This window comes from Oncorhynchus masou, chromosome 9 (assembly GCF_036934945.1).
Source record: "Oncorhynchus masou masou isolate Uvic2021 chromosome 9, UVic_Omas_1.1, whole genome shotgun sequence".
NCBI classification, from domain to species: domain Eukaryota; kingdom Metazoa; phylum Chordata; class Actinopteri; order Salmoniformes; family Salmonidae; genus Oncorhynchus; species Oncorhynchus masou.
In genome coordinates, this window is record NC_088220.1 from 48571269 (window position 1) to 48589628 (window position 18360).

At 42.0% G+C, this 18360-nt stretch overlaps 1 protein-coding gene across 2 annotated transcripts in view; it reads right to left on the minus strand.

Annotated features, from left to right (window-relative positions):
- LOC135546096 (protein phosphatase 1 regulatory subunit 37-like) overlaps window positions 1-16131 on the minus strand; it is a 65186-nt gene extending 49055 nt beyond the window's left edge. For both annotated transcript variants that reach the window (XM_064974247.1, XM_064974248.1), the window contains exon 1: window positions 14212-16131. In XM_064974247.1, the coding sequence (XP_064830319.1) occupies window positions 14212-14926 (715 nt within the window). In that variant the 5' untranslated portion in view covers window positions 14927-16131. The remainder of the gene's footprint in view (window positions 1-14211) is intronic.
- Window positions 16132-18360: the final 2229 nt, after the last annotated feature.

An 18360-nucleotide genomic window follows, 5' to 3' on the forward strand; every position in this document is an offset into this window, starting at 1 on the left:
CACACACTCGCCATCGGTGCAGTGCATTTTCCCTTCACCACATTGGCTGGGAGGAGCATAGAGCAGAGTGTGGAGACACTTATCAGTGCTGAGGGGGACTGTCTGGGTTAGAGAGGGAAAGCAGTCGGTGCCATAGAATTTGATTGAGTAGATTAAAAGCAAATGTTCTGTGGTAGGGTGGACCGGCTGTGTCCATGTTTAAACGTTTGTTTATCAACACCTGTAAGAATTCTGTGCCTAGTCTCAGTTTGACATGTGGAGCAATGCTTTTCTATTGCGTTGACAATGACATCTCCTGTAGATTTTAGAGCCATGTCCATTCATTCTAATTCTATACTGGGCACGGTGTATGTGAATGTACTGGGACCAGGTGTCCCACCCTGTCTGCACTTGCTAGAGCATCCAAGTCATCTGCGGACCGCATGTAGGACTGAGACGTCAGAGGACAGGGTTGTCTTCACTTAAAACGTGAGGGAGAAGAAAGGAGGAGAGAGAGTGGGGGCACGACTGAATGCTGCTTTGAAGATGAACATCAGAAGTAATATGCTGTTTATGGTAAATAATCTCTTCTGAAAGATAACTATGATCTCGGTTGTCAATTAATATTACCGTTCTGCAATGACTGACAAATTAGCATGGACGAGAAAGCATGAATGTTTGACTAACTTAGTCAGGACACAATGGAAAGTGAAAGTCACCTGAGCTAATCAATTGTGGCTGAAGGGTGAACACTGATTGTGACTCAGGGTGTTGATGACATGGTGAGATTGAGACTTGCTGGGCCATGCCAATAGACAAGGTGGTCTAACGATCAGGGTTGACAAAGGATGAAAAGGAGACGAGGAGAAAAAGAGTTGAGCTAGGCACACCTGATGAGGAACTGCACTTGTCACTGAGAAAATCCATGCAACACTGCGGCATGCAACATCACAGGTTCTTTAATAGACACTCCATTTCATTCTGTGACCTGTATCGATCGGCCCCCACATTCAGGGGACTAGGAGGAATAGCAAAGCAGCCATTTTGTAAAGTTGAGAAGTCACCAGGACTGGGCGTAGGGGTTCAGATGGAATAGACAGGAGGAATGGTCAGTCAGTCAGCCAGCCAGCAGTCGCCCTCTGGACGAGCCTCCAGGAGGGAGGGGGGACGGGACTGGAACTGACGCCTACTTAACAACTGAGTGTTAACAGAGTCTAAAATAGCACACCCCCTCTCCCCGGGCCTCATCCCTGCCATTTCACACCACCATGCTGCACCGGGTGGTAGCAGCTTCAGTCACACATGACAGCTGACGCTGGTCACAGGGGGAGAAGAACGCATGGTCCATGCCAGAGAACAGCCTATGCTAAAGATCAGAGCCATACTGACAGTGCCCTGGATGGATGCCTGCTAGGTGGGGCTGTCAAAAACAAAATAAAATCTTGGTCGACCTAGTCGTCTGATCTTTCAACCATTTTTCCCCCCCTACATAGACACACCCTGTGTTTCCCCCCCCCCAAAAAAATCATCTATATGTAGGTTACTGAGCTTGTTCGATGCTTTAAGAACACTGTGATTAATGAATGAAGACAAATGATTCAAGAGGGAGCCAGAGATAAAAATAAATAAAAAATAAAAACAAGTTCATGACCCTCTGCTGCTGCTGGCCTTCGCAGATTCTGCCGTGAAGCTCCTGAAGCTGCCGGTAATAAGCTAAACCAAGGGTCGGCAACCTTTCACATTTGGAGTACCAATTTATTTTACCATTTCTCCCGACCTGCATGCCAGTTAGGATTTTCATATGCACATTTTCATGGTTAAATTTCACAGTAAAATATAATTAAAACATAGTCAAACCTCAAAATCATCATGTGATTAATCACAATTAAGTTATTGCCAACTATGTAAAAATGGCCTACATAAAGCCAACAAAAACATTGTAGCCTGGAGGTAGACAAAATCCTGATAAAAATAAATATCCTCTAAATCACATGGCTACACACTTGGCCTGTCTGCAAGGAACTTGAAACATTGTATCAACTATTAACTTGGGTCTGGGCTGAAGTGGCCGGGAGTGATTATTGAAAGAGAGCTGGAAGCCTATTTGAAAAATCTTATGTTGAGGAACTATTGTCATTCTCAATGGATGTAAAAACAAACTGTTAATTAGAAAGATACACTGCTTCTTAATGCAACCGCTTTGTCACATTTCTTTTTAACGTTACAGAATTTGTTCACTATTCAATAATCTGAGGCGGCGCTCAGACGTAAGCAATATTTCTCCGCTATGTTGGAGTCAACAGAAATAAAAAATTACAACATAAATATTCCCTTACCTTTGATGGTCTTCGATCAGAATGTAGTGGAAGGAGTCATACTTACCCAATACATCGTTTTGTTTCAGTTTGTGTGTAGATATATATATGCTACCCGTTTCAGCTGAAATGCATCCAAAATGACTTCTGGTCCTGAACAGTTGCGCATCAAAACTTCAAAATTACATATTATATGTCAACTAAACTGGTCAAACTAAGTGCAGAATCAAGCTTTAGGATGTTATAAACGTACAAAAAAATTGGCGATTCAACCGGACAATAGCAGTTCTTCTCAGGCAAGCTGGAATACAGCAAGGGCTGTGTCCAATTCGCGCCCTTACGCACATGTATTTTCTCGCGACACCCACTCTTTTGCCTCCCAAAGGGTCAAAGCTCGCGGGATTTGCACAATTAAACACTCTACTGAATGAGGACATCTAGTGAAAGACATAGAAAGTGTTTCCAGATCCATAGCTGGTTGGGAAGGGTGGGGGCAATGACGTAAAGTTGCCCCAACTTTCAGGTTGCCAAAACTAGTTTGGGAGATGCTATACTTACAGACATAATTCAAACGGTTTTAGAAGCTTTAGAGTGTTTTCTATCCAATAATTATTATTATATGCATATATTAGCAATTTCGGACAGATTTCTTTTCAGTTTACTATGGGCATGCAATTCATCCAAAGGGGGCAGTATTATGCCTCATTTTAACAGGTTTTAACTTGCTATTAGAAGCTCCACAGTGGTGGTGAGTTAAAACAAATCTGAAATACTATCAGATTCCCAAATGGGCACATTTATAGGCCTACATTTGCGGAGGGCAAGTAGCCTAGGCCTACTTTAAGCATAATCAGGTGCGCATCCTCACTCAAGATTGACAGGAGCGCTAACAAACAAAAGAAAATTAATAAATTGACAATTCGTAAGTGGAAAAAAAAAAAACCTGTTCCTCACAAGTGTAACCTAGGTTGTGAGGTCCTCAAACAACATGTCCACTCCAACAATGAGAACAGTACAATAATAATAACAATATTGAATGCATTAACAAAAATTACGGGAATTAACGGTAAATGTACTACTGATACTGGTGAGCCATCGCAATGGATTAGTCCACTGAGACATGAGTGAGACACCTGTCTGATTGTCACCCATCTCGTGTGCCATAAAATAATTAAATATATACATTTGCGACTGCTTGACTAAAAAAGACCAACAGTCTATCGACCAGTCGACTAAATGGGGTTAGCACTACTGCTGGGGGGAGGGTCAGGATGGAAAAAGAACATCTCACAAAGGGAGCCCCCTACAGCTTTACATGGGAGGAAATATAGGTGGATGGATAACTGAATCCATCTGAAACACATGCGGAAGTAGTTGTTAATCTATTTCACATAGTAGGAACTAGGGTTGAGTTTATACAGATATTCATATCTCCATACCATCCTCTCATTACGGGATTTACGGTATTACCGGCTTAGTACACAGCAGGGCACCAAAAAAGCCCGCAAAAAAGCCCATTGGGGTCGAACCAGAATGCTAACAAAATGAGCACAAGTAAGAATGGAACAAGCGAATGTAAGGACATTTACAAGCGAATGTGAACAAGAGATAGTGCTAATGAACAAAGTTGACGCATGCTTGTATGACGGAAGAACAGCGTGTGTACACACTGGGTCTGTGTGCAGTCTGGAATCACTAGGGCAACAGGCCTGCTTGCTCGAAGAATATGGGGGAGGAGCAGACGGGGTGAGAACAAAGAAGAAAATAAAACAAGCAAGGAAATCAATATACAGAATACTCATCCAAAGGGCTTTGACTTCTCAAACACAGCAGGGGCTAACACAATATGACACCCCATCACCTTTTTAATTCAGCCACTTAGATAGCTAGCGATTTAAAAACTTATGGGTCGCGTTAACGCAGAATTCTGTATTCTGTGCTTCAGTCACACTTCTCCATTCGGATGAGAATTCAAACAGAATTCCATCAGCAGACATCTTGGGTACTTTCTCGGTGTAGCTACCATAAATTTCTCCAGTAAAATTCAATATTAACTTTTAGCCAAACAATAGGAAATGTACACTGAACAAAAATATAAAATGCCACAACTTCTGGTGTGACCACTATTTGCTTCATGGAGTACGACACCACTCCTCATAGAGTTGATCAGACTGTTGATTGTGGCCTGTGGAACGTTGTCCCACTCCTATTCAATGGCTGTGCGAAGTTCCTGGATAGTGGCGGGAATGGGAACATCCAGAGCATTCCAAACATGCTCAATGGGTGACATGTCTTGTGAGTAAGCAGGCCATAGAGGAACTGGGACATTTTCAGCTTCCAGGAATTGTGTACACCTGGGGCTGTGCATTATTATGCTGAAACAGGAGGTGATGGCGTGGGATGAATGGCACAGAAATGGGCCTCAGGATCTTGTCACGGTATCTCTGTGCAGATGAGCTTTCCTGAGACGGTTTCTGACAGTGTGGGCAGAAATTCTTCGGTTGTGCAAACCCACAGTGTCATCAGCTGTCTAGGTGGCTGGTCTCAGACGATCCCGCAGGTGAAGAAGCCGGATGTGGAGGTCCTGGGCTGGTGTGGTTCGATAAGGTCTGCGCTTGTGAGGCTGGTTGGACGTACTGCCAAATTGCCTAAAACAAATGTTGGAGGTGGCTTATGGTAGAGAAATGAATAGGGATGCACAATATATGGGTAGGCATATCGGAATCGGACGATACTAGCTAAAAGTGCTAACATCAGCATGTCTAGTTTAACACAAAACCAATGTCAAAGCTGACAAGCATACCTATATAACGTAGATAGATGACGTAATGACTGCACAAAAGGAGTACAGCATTACACGTGCAACACAGCAGTCCTAACCTAGCACACAATGTCTGCTGTGTGGATATATTTTTACATTTCAAAGGAACAAAAAGGTCATACGCAATGTTTGTGTTGCTATGATTTCCAATTGACATTTTTCAATACCACAAACCGAATTACTCATTTGAAAGTGCATCAGACGTTGAGCAACTACTTAGAACAAAAGGGGAACTAAGTGCACTCTTCCAACAACTAAAGAAGTTTATTTCTTATGGCTTGGGGGCAGTATTTCGACATCTGGATGAGAAGAGTGCCCAAAGTAAATAGCCTGTTACTCAGACCCAGAAGCTAGGATATGCATATAATTGGTAGATTTGGATAGAAAACACTAAAGTCTCCAAAACTGTTAAAATAATGTATGTGAGTATAACAGAACTGATATGGCAGGCGAAAACCTGAGGAGAATCCATCCAGGAAGTGGGATTTATTTTGATGTGGGTATTTTCAATTGAATGCCTATAGAGTATCTAATGGGTTAGGACCCAGATTGTAGGTCCTATGGCTTCCACTAAATGTCAGTCTTTAGACTGTTTCAGGGTTGTTTTCTAAAAAATGAAGAAGAATGAGACGTTTCTCTCAGTGGACTGTAGAATCATGCAATGCTGGTTTTGCGAGTGAGCGCCCTTTGTTGTTTTTCCTTTCTATTGAATACGCTATTGTCCGGTTGAAATATTATCGATTATTTAGACAACTGACAACCTGAGGATTAATTATAAACATCGTTTGACATGTTTCGATGAACTTTACCGGTACTATTAGGATGTATTCGTCTGTATGTTTTGACTGCCTTTGAGCCAGTGGATTACTGAACAAAACAGAGTTTTTGGGATATAAAGAGGGACTTTATCGAACAGAAATAACATTTGTGTAGCTGGGACTCATGACTGCAACCATATGAAGTTCTTCAAAATATAAGTGATTAATTTTAATCGCCATCTCTGACTTTGCAATTCCTTTACTTGGTTGTAAAATGTTTATATGCTTTTGTAAGGGGGGGGGTGCTGTCCTCAGATAAATCGCATGGTATGCTTTCGCCATAAAGCCTTTTTGAAATTTGACAAAGCGGCTGGATTAACAAGAAGTTAGTCCTTAAGCCGATGTATAATACTTGTATTTTTTTTATGAGTGTTTATTATGACTATTTCTGTATTTTGAATTTGGCGCTCTGCAATTTCACCGGATGTTGTCGAGGTGGGTTGCTAGCAGAACGCCTGCACCACAAAGGTTAAAGTCGAGCAGTCATTTGAAAGAGTAAGAACATTTCAGCGAGACAACTCAAAGGCGAAATCCATTAAAGCCAAGATAATGGAATTCATTGCCCTTGATAATCAACCGTTCTCTGTCGTGGATGGATTTTGGCTTTCGTCGACTGGTCGAGCACCTGTACACATTACCCAGTGGGCTCCATTTTTCAGATGTTGCCCTACCGGCGTTAAACAGTATTGTTGAAACTCACATCCATGGGCTACTTGCTATGGGCGTCACTGCTATTAGCTTCACGACTGACATTTGGACAAGCAACGTCAGCCCCATGAGCATGCCGAGTCTGACAGCACAGTGGGTCGACGAGGATTTCGTACTGAGGAAAGACATGTTGCATGCACAAAAATGTTCCTGGTTCTCAAACAACTGCTGCCATTTCAATGGCATTTGAGAAAATGAATACACTCCTTGCTCCATTCGAACTACTGACTCAAGAAATAAGCTCATCAACTGAGTCTGCAGCAGACGTGATACCCTCTGCCATGGAATTGAAATGCCTGCCAACAAACCTGCCTACACAGACCGTGGGGTTAAAACTGGCAAAAGTACTCTAGAGGCTGTGAACAAATGATTCAGGGGCATTCTCTCTGAGCCTCTTTACTGTGTCGCCACCATGCTCGATGCTAGGTACAAGGACCGCTACTTCGATGCAGACAAGAAACAGGGTTTACGTAAAATGTTACAGACACAGCTGGACACCAAGGAAGAGGACCAACGACAGAAGAGGCTACTGACAGAGCTGAAACTTCACTGTTTGACATGTATGATGAAATCCTGTCTGAGAATGAAAAGACTGAACAAATGAACAACGAAACAGCCCAGTAAGAAAGTGAAATAAATAGGTTGATGTTTTACTGGTAATGGGGACGTACATAAATGCCAACAAAATTACTTTTTGGTCAGTGTGTGTGTTTCAACTATTTAACTGTACTAGAATGCTTAAAAGGCCGTTCAAATTTTTAATATTGGTTATCGGGTTTGTTAGAAAGGAAAATATTGGATATCGGCCAAAAATGTCATATCGGTGCATCCCCATAAGTTACCATTAAATTCTCTGGCAACAGCTCTGGTGGACATTCCTGAAGTCAGCATGCAAATTGCATACTACCTAAACTTCAGACATCTGCGGCATTGTGTTGTGACAAAACTGCACAATTTAGAGTGGCCGTTTATTGTCCCCAGAACAAGGTGCACCTGTGTAATGATCATGCTCTTAAATCAGCTTCTGGATATGCCATACCCGTCAGGTGGATTAATTATCTTGGCAAAGAAGAAATGCTCACTAACAGGGATATAAACAAATTTGTGAGAAATAAAAGGTTTTCATGCATATGCAACATTTCTGGGATCTTTTATTTCAGCTCATAAAACATGGGACCAACACTTCACATGTTGCGTTTATATATTTGGTCAGTGCAGCTGGCTACATTCTTGCTATGATAAACATTAGAAATATGATGGCCATGCATTGTTTTTGCAAAAAAAGACCTTGCTTTCTGTTGCATGCTCATTTACTTATTGCACTTCTGTTGTAATCTGATGAAAATGAAGCTCTTCTGCCGAATGTGTTGCACTAATGTTTTTTTCTGTGAAGAAAACCTATAGTTGCACGTCCCTGATCACTTGAAAAAAAAAGAAAATAAGTTGGCCTTCAATATAAAATGCCACCCGTCAATAAGCAGCTGGACTCACATGCTCCCGCTTTCTCCGTGTGCTATTTTACAAACAATCGCGTGACTGGGCTCAACTGTTCTGGAGAACTATGGTAAGCTTCATAATGTAAAAATGTGACAGATGAAATTAACGTGATCTGCTTTATCTTCTAACGTATTGCACAAGTTAAATGCAGGTATTTACTTAAAAAGTAGCTGCAAATATAAAATAAAAAAACAGTATTGAGGGTATTAAAATCATCCTGTGGCTATAGCCAGGTATATCACCCAAACCTAGGAGGAACCCATCTACCTTATATTAATCCAAGCTTGATAATAAGGAAGATCAGTTTCTAAAATCCCCCCAAAACCCCACCTGAGCAACTGGACTGACATCCCTGGGCTGATCCAAGGCCAGCAGCTGACTGACCATCTCAGACGGAGTGCTGCTTTTCCCCCTGGACCACATCTGGCCTCACTCACTCAGGGACACACATGACTATGAGAAACAAGCAAACAATGTCCATGCCTAGCTGTCTAGAAGAAACCAACACAACCACAGTGGCACCTCCGTCCCTCCAACTTTCTCCCTCCTGAAAAGTCGGCATGCCTGGATTTGGTAACGATGTCGATCCATCAACAGCAGGGAATCAAGTGCCCAGAACCACATGAAATGTGATTATGAAACAACGCTAATTTAGAGCTAGCCTGCTTGTCAATAATTAACAGAGGGCACTTAGCCTCTCCGGTAACACAAGGGAAATTTCTGTTTCTCTCACTGCCCAAGTGGAGCGATTTCACCTTTAGATGCAGGCACTGTTGCATTTTACACCAATTTAATTTGTTAACATCTGTTATAAGTGAATTAACATGTCCTCATAACAGGTCATAAGGGCCATCTACTCCTGAGGAAGCAAGATAAATATTTTCTTCCATCTTAGTGACGTGTTAATCTGTAATTAATTTTGGCGGCAGGTAGTAACCGCAAGGTTGCTAGATCGAATCACCGAGCTGACAAGGTAAAAATCTGTCGTTACGCCCCTGAATGCAGTTCACCCACTGTTCCTAGGCCATCATTGTCGATAAGAATATGTTCTTATCTGCCTTGCCTAGTTAAATAAAAGGTTAATTAAAAAAAACACTTAAATTTCAAGACAGCTTCACTGTAACTGTGATGCCACTGAACAGCAACACAGTAGCTGAGGCATTGTCAGGCAAAGAAGGATTGTAATATCATGGGCTAAAAACAGTATGACTGAACTGGCTCTCCACCGGGCCTGTCTATTTATAAGTGAGCAGGCATTTTGTGATGAGCGTCAGCCAGCCCTGTTTAAAACAGATAAGAGGGGTGATAGGTGTTGTGGGAAGCTAGCCATCCCTCAGGCAAAAATTGTGCTTCAATAGCCAACAGTTTCCAAAAGAGAAAAATAATGAAGGACAGAGGTGGCTGAAGAACAGTTTTAGTACAAAAACAAGGTTGTCATCCTAAACACCACAAACTCCTAGAGGCATGTTGTTTTCATAAGTGAAGTGGAGCAGAGCAGCTCCCCCCTGTAAACACACTGGTCGAAATGGTGGCCTCTGACTGCACTGGCTGCAATCCCAAGGTCCATGACTGACGTTCAGACAGACACACAGTTAAAAGGGCAGGGTTCATGTCATGACCTCAAACTACAGGGGCAGAGAAGGACAGACACAGCACACTACAAACTGCAGCCAAGAAAAGGTGTTGGCCTAGGCTAAACAACCAAGAGTTAAGCCTCTAAGGTCCAAAGGTACATTATTACTGGTGCCAATTTCCAAGTGGGCCTTTGTGTTGACATGAGATCACATGTAGGCTATGCAGCTTTCTACATATTATTTTATTAATGGGAAAATGCTTTCACTTATATTCATAACAAAATGCAGTGTAGCTTAGATAAGAAATTGACAAAAATAAAATTGGAGATAATTCTTACTTGTTTACAAAACCCAAATATTTACAGTTGTCAACTAATCTAATTTGGGTATGTAATATGTCAATAGAAAACCAACGACAGCCCATATGCTTCTTGCATAATGTAAAGCAGTGGTTCCCAAACAGGGTTACTAGGACCCCTGGGGGTACTTGGCATATCCACAGGGTGTAGTTAAGAATACTAATGAGCCCGTAGGCTTACTGGTAAAATGCACATGAGGGGGTACTTCCGGGGTACTCTGGGCAGAGCAAAATTCAGTTGACGGTACAGTAACCGAAAAAAGGTTGGGAACCACTGACGTAAGGAGTCGGCACATGAGTTTCCCATGTAAGCCCGAGAGAAGGAGAAAGGTTGGATGAGAGGGTGAAAGGGGAAGTATGAAAGAGGGAAGGAGAGGGGGAATAATGAGGGAGGAGAGGAAGCAAAGCGGCTAAGAGTCATGTTGGGAAGCTCCGGAATCTGAGGAAATGATGCAACATGTGCCCAGCCAGGACTGAAGGGAAGGGACACATTCTACAAAACAAAGAGGCTAGGATTCCTTGTACAATCTCACTGCAGGGTGACAAACAAACACCATGTAGGGAGCAGAGTCATCGATCAATTTGTTTAGACTAAAATTCACCTTTAATGTTATCAAGGCTCTACAATGCTGAGTGGATCTGTACTTCAGTGGCAAACTGCATAGTGATCTAGCCACATCGTCAATGCTTTGAACTAGTGACGCGCCGCAGAAACTTAACAGACAATCGTGAGTGTTACCCTAATGGCCATGTAAACTGTGACCATTCTGAAAATGTCAGCGTGTAAGACAACAAAGAAAGGCTACATAATTGCATGACTTGTAGCTACGATCACAACTAGGCCTACATCATTATGGAAATAACAGCCTACAGTTTAGTCTAATACTGTCTAATATACTAGTCTAATAAATACTTGTCTAATACATTGCTGGGTTTGGTGGAGAGAGCAGCACCAAGCACCTGTTTGAGGCCAGTTGTTCCTCTTGATGGCTAAGATGAGGTTTGGGCTGTGAAGAGCTGATCCTAGGCCAGTGAGTCAAGGAAGTATCCAGGCCGGATCCATTGTGGCGATGATGAGTTCAAGTGAACCATGAAGAGGCTTGGGGGCGGGGATGGAGATACATTTCATTTCCTGGGCCTCAGTTCAGTCACTGCCTATCACACCCGCTTAGACACACTTCTTCTCCATGAGTGAACATCACCCTGGGAAAGACTGCTAAAATCAGGACCACGATAGAGAGAGACATCCAGGCTAGGCCTACTCCTTCATGAAATAGCAGAAGAGGACGGAAAGACAAAGACTGACAAGGGTACCGGATGGGGATTGAGCACAATGCCGGCTTGTTACGAACACTAGGCCTAAAGTGCAAACTTCCTGGGATGTGTAGATCTGGATGTTTCAGATGGTGAAAATAGAAATAATGAACGTGTCGAGGGAGTAAAACAGCAGTATACAACATCACTCATTCTTCTGCAGAACCCTTCAACAGCATGACTGATTCATTTAACAATAAATGGGTTATCATCATGATTAAAGCCATTTAAACATTGGCCTGAGTTTTATCTACCATTTAGGGCTGGGCGGTATACTGTATTTGACTATATCCTGGTATTGATGCACGGACTGGTTTGATATGTTACTTTATCTATAACTGCATTTCAAAATTTGGTTTGTTAAATGTGATATGAAACTCTGGTGTATTCAATGTCAGTTTTTATAGTTTACTCTATTTGCTACTTAAGTCATCTCCTCCTTTCCTGCATGCCGCTAACCCCACCAAGCCCTGCCCCGTCACTCAAGGAGAGAGCAGTTGCTCGACCACAGAGTCACGGGCACGTTCTTGTCGTTCACTTTGCATGGTCAGATGGATGCAGCAATGTTGGTGACATGCTGCTTTCCACAAGCGTTCTATACACAAACTAATAGTTTATCTTACTCTCTGTAAACTATCTGCTAGTTTGCCTTTTCTTAGCAAGGTGCTGCTGAAATAATTTGTGTTAGCCGCTAATGCTAATCACTAGTTAGTTGGCTAGCTAGCTTGCTAAAGGAACCAAGGGTCAGAGCAAACACAGCTAACTAATACTGCCTGGTACCAGTGCTGGTGTCGGCCTAGATAAGCATGTTTGTGCAATGCTATCTTATCATTACAGAGTAATGGCGAAACATTAATATGTTGGCTAGCTAGCTACATGAAGAAAGAATACATGTAATGTAACTTCTAATTAGGTTCACCTGGAAACACTGACAAACACATTAGTTCCTGTCAATAATTCCTCCCTGGTTTATTAATTCATTGTCATGTCAAACAATAATGTATTCAAGGTGCTGACCACTCTACTCCAACTATAGAATTAGAATAATCATTATATTTCCATGATTCCAACAGTTCACCAATTAACTGGGCCTTACATTTCATGCTGTGTGGCAGTGTGGAAATTATACTAAAACTGCAGGAAACACAGAAATTGATGAAAATGCTGACGTTTTTTTGTTTCGTGTTGGATTGAACAGTATAAAAATGGAGAAAGACCCATTGAAATCACTTAGAATGTATGTGCTGCCACCCTAGAGTCATGAACTACTCAAAGCATTATATTATTAAAAAAACGTCAAATACCATCAAATGTCAACGATATTGTGATATGATCTTTTGTCCTTATCCCCAGCCCGACTACCATTTAGTCATTTTTACAGTCGGCAGAGTAACTGACATGACTGATAGTATTGTATTGATAGAAATATAGGAATGCACTCACTGATCAAGATAAGTCATATCGCTACCCTAAATGGCAGAACGTTATCTTGAATCATGTGATATCCCTGACACCCTCTCTCTCCGGCCACTGGACCTTTGAAACTTAAATAAACTGATAACTTCTTGTCGACCATGGCTGTAAACTCAGGAACCCCATAATGTAACGGGGAGAGACGTCGCCTGCGACCTGATTAAGTTTAATTTTCACTTGCCCATTTGGATGTTCGCTGTGAATGTTACCCATGAATGAACTGCTCGAACGAATTCCTGTTTAGACGTGAAATCAAATTTCACAAATTAGGGTATTTCTAGTCATGTTCTCCTATCTAGGAACTAACGTAAAACAAATTGAACTGTGTTGAGTTAGTGACATGGTAAATGTCATCAACTTGACACTCATTGGACATGACTGTCTGAGGAGGTTTGTTTTGGTGTTATAGTACTATGACGTTATCCATACAATTTCAATTCAATTGAACATGCATGTCAACCTTGCTGATTTTTTGCAATACCTGAAACCTACCCACCCGACACTCCTACGTTAAATAAACCTTGTCTGCAAGTACTTGGGGTGCCTACAGGGAATGTTCAATAAAGAGAAACTGCAGAATCTTTAAAAGAATAAACCCACAGGCATACAAATACTTGACTGGGAGTCCTACATGATTTGTTCTGTATGCAAAACAGAAACAAAACTGAAAAACAAATTGTCCATTCAGAATTAATACACCTCTACCCCCATAGCAGATGTAAGGAATATCACTATAAGCCTCATACAACAACATAGGCTAATACTGAGATGTTTTCACTAAATAAACACTGCCCACTACTAAAACGGCTTACCTTTAAGGAGTGCCTGGTCTGGTTGACGACTAAGAAGCACAGACACGCCTAAGCAAACTTTCTCCACCAGCTCAAAATTAAGTAACTCATGTGGAACCATTATCAAATGTATAAGAAAGAAAAAAGGCAAAAAAAATTAGACTAAACTCTATGGCCCTATAAAAGCCTACTTTGTCAAAATGTGGGTGCTATAGCTTGCAACTTTTTTTTTTTTTTTTTTTTGGGGGGGGGGAACTCTAGGTAACAACATAATGCTGTTTGATGAAACCACTTGTAATGTTAGAAACAATAAGTAAAATTTGCGACTACCCTCCAATCCAACAGTGAAAGCACAAAGTCTGGTGAGTGCAACAACCCTCTATTAGGGCCAGGACAACAAAAAGGTACTCCGTGACAGTGTCCCTCTGTCAGTCAGTGTAGATCGCCAGTCTACACTGTGTGGCATCCCCAGCAAGGCTAAGGACACCATATAAACAAGGCCTAAAAATATATGAAAGGATCACATCAGCAAATATTGCTTAGAACATTGAGTGAGAAATTACCATGTCTCCAAGGGTCCTTGGGCTCCACTGCTCCAGAGACAATATCCTCATCTGAAGGAAAAGTCACCCTCTTGCCATTTTTGTGTTTATCATCCCCCTCATCCATGGCTGGTGAGAGGGCCTCTCCTGTGGCAATGACAGGTGGCGAGTCCTCATGTTCTGAGGGTTTATCAGGTTCCTTGTCCGTGACAACATCTGGGGTAGATGAATCTGGATTGGTACCGCTTGAGAATGTCTCCTCTGCTAGGGATGGTCCCTGGTCCGTAGGTTCTGACTCCAACATGCCACTTTCATCCAGGCTCAAATCCACACTAATGTCCATATCCCCACCATCATCCCCTTCCTCAATAGCAAACATGAGGGCCGATGGTGTTGTATCCTTGATACTCTCCTCTTGGTCGTCATGAGAAATGGCAAAGTCAGAACTGACAATTGCAGGGTTATTTGGGACACTGTTGTTCTTATTCCCGTTCACTTCGTCGATTTCTAGTGTCTCTTTTGACCGGTGGTTGTCCTCCCCCCGTGGGTTGTCAGTGATCCTGGCTAGAGAGGACGTGTCGGCGACCTCGGTGCCAATGCCTTGTTTGCACAAGTCTCCATCCATCAGTTCCGAAATCCGGGGTATGATCTCTTCCGAGTTATTGGTAGTATTGTCATCGACATTACTCTTCATTTTGACATTGCACAAATCTAGAGCTTGCTCCTCGATATTCATATTTTCATTTCCAGGAAGGTAGTGTTGGCAATTGATCTAGCAATTTGACGAACTCTGCACTTGACACAAGGTTGATTTCAGTCTAGCCTTTGAATGCTGGTCTTCGTTCCTAAAATAGCTAACAATTTGTAAAATAAGTACTTTCATCGAGCATGTTTACAACTTTGTTTTGACAACAACGACAATATAAAGTGCATTCTGAGTGTTAAAAGTAATTGGTTGACAAAACAGCTATTTGTGCTCACATGCACAACTATTTCAAGATATAATTTTTTGACTGGTTTGATACGTGAAGCGTTCCTGCAGTTCAGAATATTTATAGTCTGAAATTGTAATTCAGAAAAGCTTTGATAAATCGACCATATCCCATGTCCAGCAACTGTAAATACTTGTCAAATTATCAAGACCTAAAGGCAACACACCGTGTGTCAAACAAATCCTAAACGAGAAATAACGTATTATCCTGCGACAGTAGCTAGTCTCAATCTAGTTTATACTTATTTAGCTAGCTATTTAATGCTAGGTAACCACAATAGATAATGAAGTGCATAGATAGCCGTTTTTAGTTAAAGTATTCTGTATTTTGTTCGTCAGCGCGCTCTAAAAGTGGATGTGGAAGCTAGCTAACGTTCTAACTATATATTGGGTGACCAGCTAACGTTACCTGGCTAACTAGCTAAAACTGTACAATTCGCTCACGGTGCCTCCATTACGTTAGCAAAACACTATGCATTGTGCATTAAGCAAACTAGCTACCTAGCTAAAGTAGTTACCCAACAATGACATCTAGAACAGTTTAGTTGTATGCACCTTTCGGTAGACCCAAATGCTTTGTTTTCGAGTTTATCATTCTATTAAAAAAAAAAATTAAAAATGATTTCCTAATGTCGCTCGCGGTCTCACCGGAGCAACCCGCATCGCAATCCCCGAATAGGCAAGGAAAAAACAAGCGTCATAGTCCGGAGCATGTTTTAGTTCGTGCCCAAAATGATTTAACTGTAGAGCAATACTCTCCTTTTCGATTGTTACTATAAAGACGTGCCGCTTATTGACGTTCCCCCGAGAAGTGCTTGAATGCAAATATGCTGTTTTATCTCCTCGTCCGTGTGCTAGCTAGCATTAGCTTACTCAAGTCCAACAACTGTTTGTTGTCTCTACGTCATCGCAAATCCGTGGGCATGGGAGGTTCACTAGTTACCACAGCCACAAAGTCAAGATTGGTCTTAATTTAATATGGTTATGTATAATGCATGCCAATCAGACTTGAAGAAGAGAAATGGTAGAAATGGGCGTGGTTTATTGCTTTGTGGCAACGAGTGACGCCCAGGGGCATGTTCAGTGGACGCAACGTAGCAGAACGCTGCCAATAGAAATGCAATACGCTGCCAACATCGAACGGTCGTAGGTATGCTAATATGTTTGCCGTAGAACACTTCTAATTCATATAATCTATTTCTATTTGCAGTGTTTTAAAATGTTGCTGAGAATGATTACGATGCTACGTGATCATTTGGTGTCAGCGCTTTCGCCTAAAACATACAGTCAGTTGAAACAAAGATAATTATTGTCGCAATAGGTGTTACATATGTGCTATGTCTGACAATAAAGTGTGATTCACATTCGCAAATTCTCGCCCCTTGGCCCTTGTAGTCAAACTTATCAAATTGTAACATGTGAACACAACTGGGTTTCCACTAGATAACACAGCCACAAAGTCAAAATGGTCTATATCGTAGAAAATAATAGAGCAATTGTAGAAATAGGCAGGGTTTATGACTTTGTGGCAATAGTGACCACCACACAACTGTACAGAATGATGACGACAATACCGTAATTACGATAACTAACTTTGAAAATATCCTAATCTTTGCATCATGTACCACCAAGGGTGACAACACAGTGATACTTGAACTGATTTGATTTGAGAAACAATTTTGTTTACAGTTCCATCGCCTACGAATCCCAATTAATCTCATTGCATACAGACTCAGATGGCAGTGTTGGTGAACTCTGAATAGACCTACCAGTGATTGAATCAATAGAACACTGGGATGGGCAGAACAATGGGTCAATTGTTGATCTCCCCCCAAGGAAGGACAGTCCATAGATATCCTATTAAATTACTAGTCCAATTCCTAATTCTCTGGGACAATAATTCATTGATTAGATTGTTGGGTCACACTTACAGTATCCTTATGACAGTATTATGTTAACAGAATGAAATGACAGACTTGGAAAAAAATACAACTAATGCCAAATCGCCTTCCAGGTGTTTTTTGTGTGATCAGTTCTTTATGCACTTAATCAGAATACTGAATCAAACATTATTTTTCATGTCTGTAGTGTTTACTAAAAACATACACTGAGTATACAAAACATTAAGGACACCTGCAAGGGAAGGGAAGGGGATGGGTTAAAGAAGGATTTTAAGCCCTGAGACAATTGAGACATGGATTGTGTATGTGTACCATTCAGTCTGTGAATGGGCATAACAAAACATGTAAGTGCCTTTGAAGGGGGTATGGTAGTAGGTGCCAGGCACATTGGTTTGTCAAGAACTGCAACACTCCTGGGTTTTTCACGCTCAACAGTTTCCCCTGTGTATCAAGAAAGGAGCAACAACGGTTCAGCCGCGAAGTGGTAGGCCACACAAGCTCACAGAACAGAACAGCAGAGTGCTGAAGCAGGTAGCCCGTAAAAATCAGCTGTCCGTTGCAACACTCACTACCACATTCCAAACTGCCTCTGAAAGCAACGTCAGCACAATACCTGTTTGTTAGGAGCTTCATGAAATGGGTTTCCATGGCCGAGCAGCAGCACACAAGCCTAAGATCAACATGCACAATGCCAAGCATCGGCTGGAGTGTTGTAAAGCTCGCCGCCATTGAACTCTGGAGCAGTAGAAACACCATCTGTCAGTCTGACGGACAAATCTTGGTTTGGCGGATGCTAAGAGAACGCTACCTGCCCCCAATGCATAGTGCCAACTGTAAAGTGTGGTGGAAGAGGAATAATGGTCTGGGCTGTTTTTCATGGTTCGGGCTAGGCCCCTTAATACCCGTGAAGGGAAATCTTAATGCTACAGCGTACAATTACATTCTAGACGATTCTGTGTCTCCAACGTTGTGGAAACAGTTTGGGGAAGGCCCTTTCCTGTTTCAGCATGACAATGCCCCCGTGCACAAAGCGAGGTCCATGCAGAAATGTTTTGTCAGGATCGGTGTGGAAGAACTTGACTGGCATGCACAGAGCCCTGGCCTCAACCCCATCAAACACCTTTGGGATGAATTTGAATGCCGACTGCGAGCCAGGCCTAATTGCCGAACAGTGCCCAACCTCACTAATTCTCTTGTGGCTGAATGAAAGCAAGTTCCTGAAGCAATGTTCCAACATCTTGAAGGCCTTCACAGAAGAGTGAAGGCCTTTACAGTAAA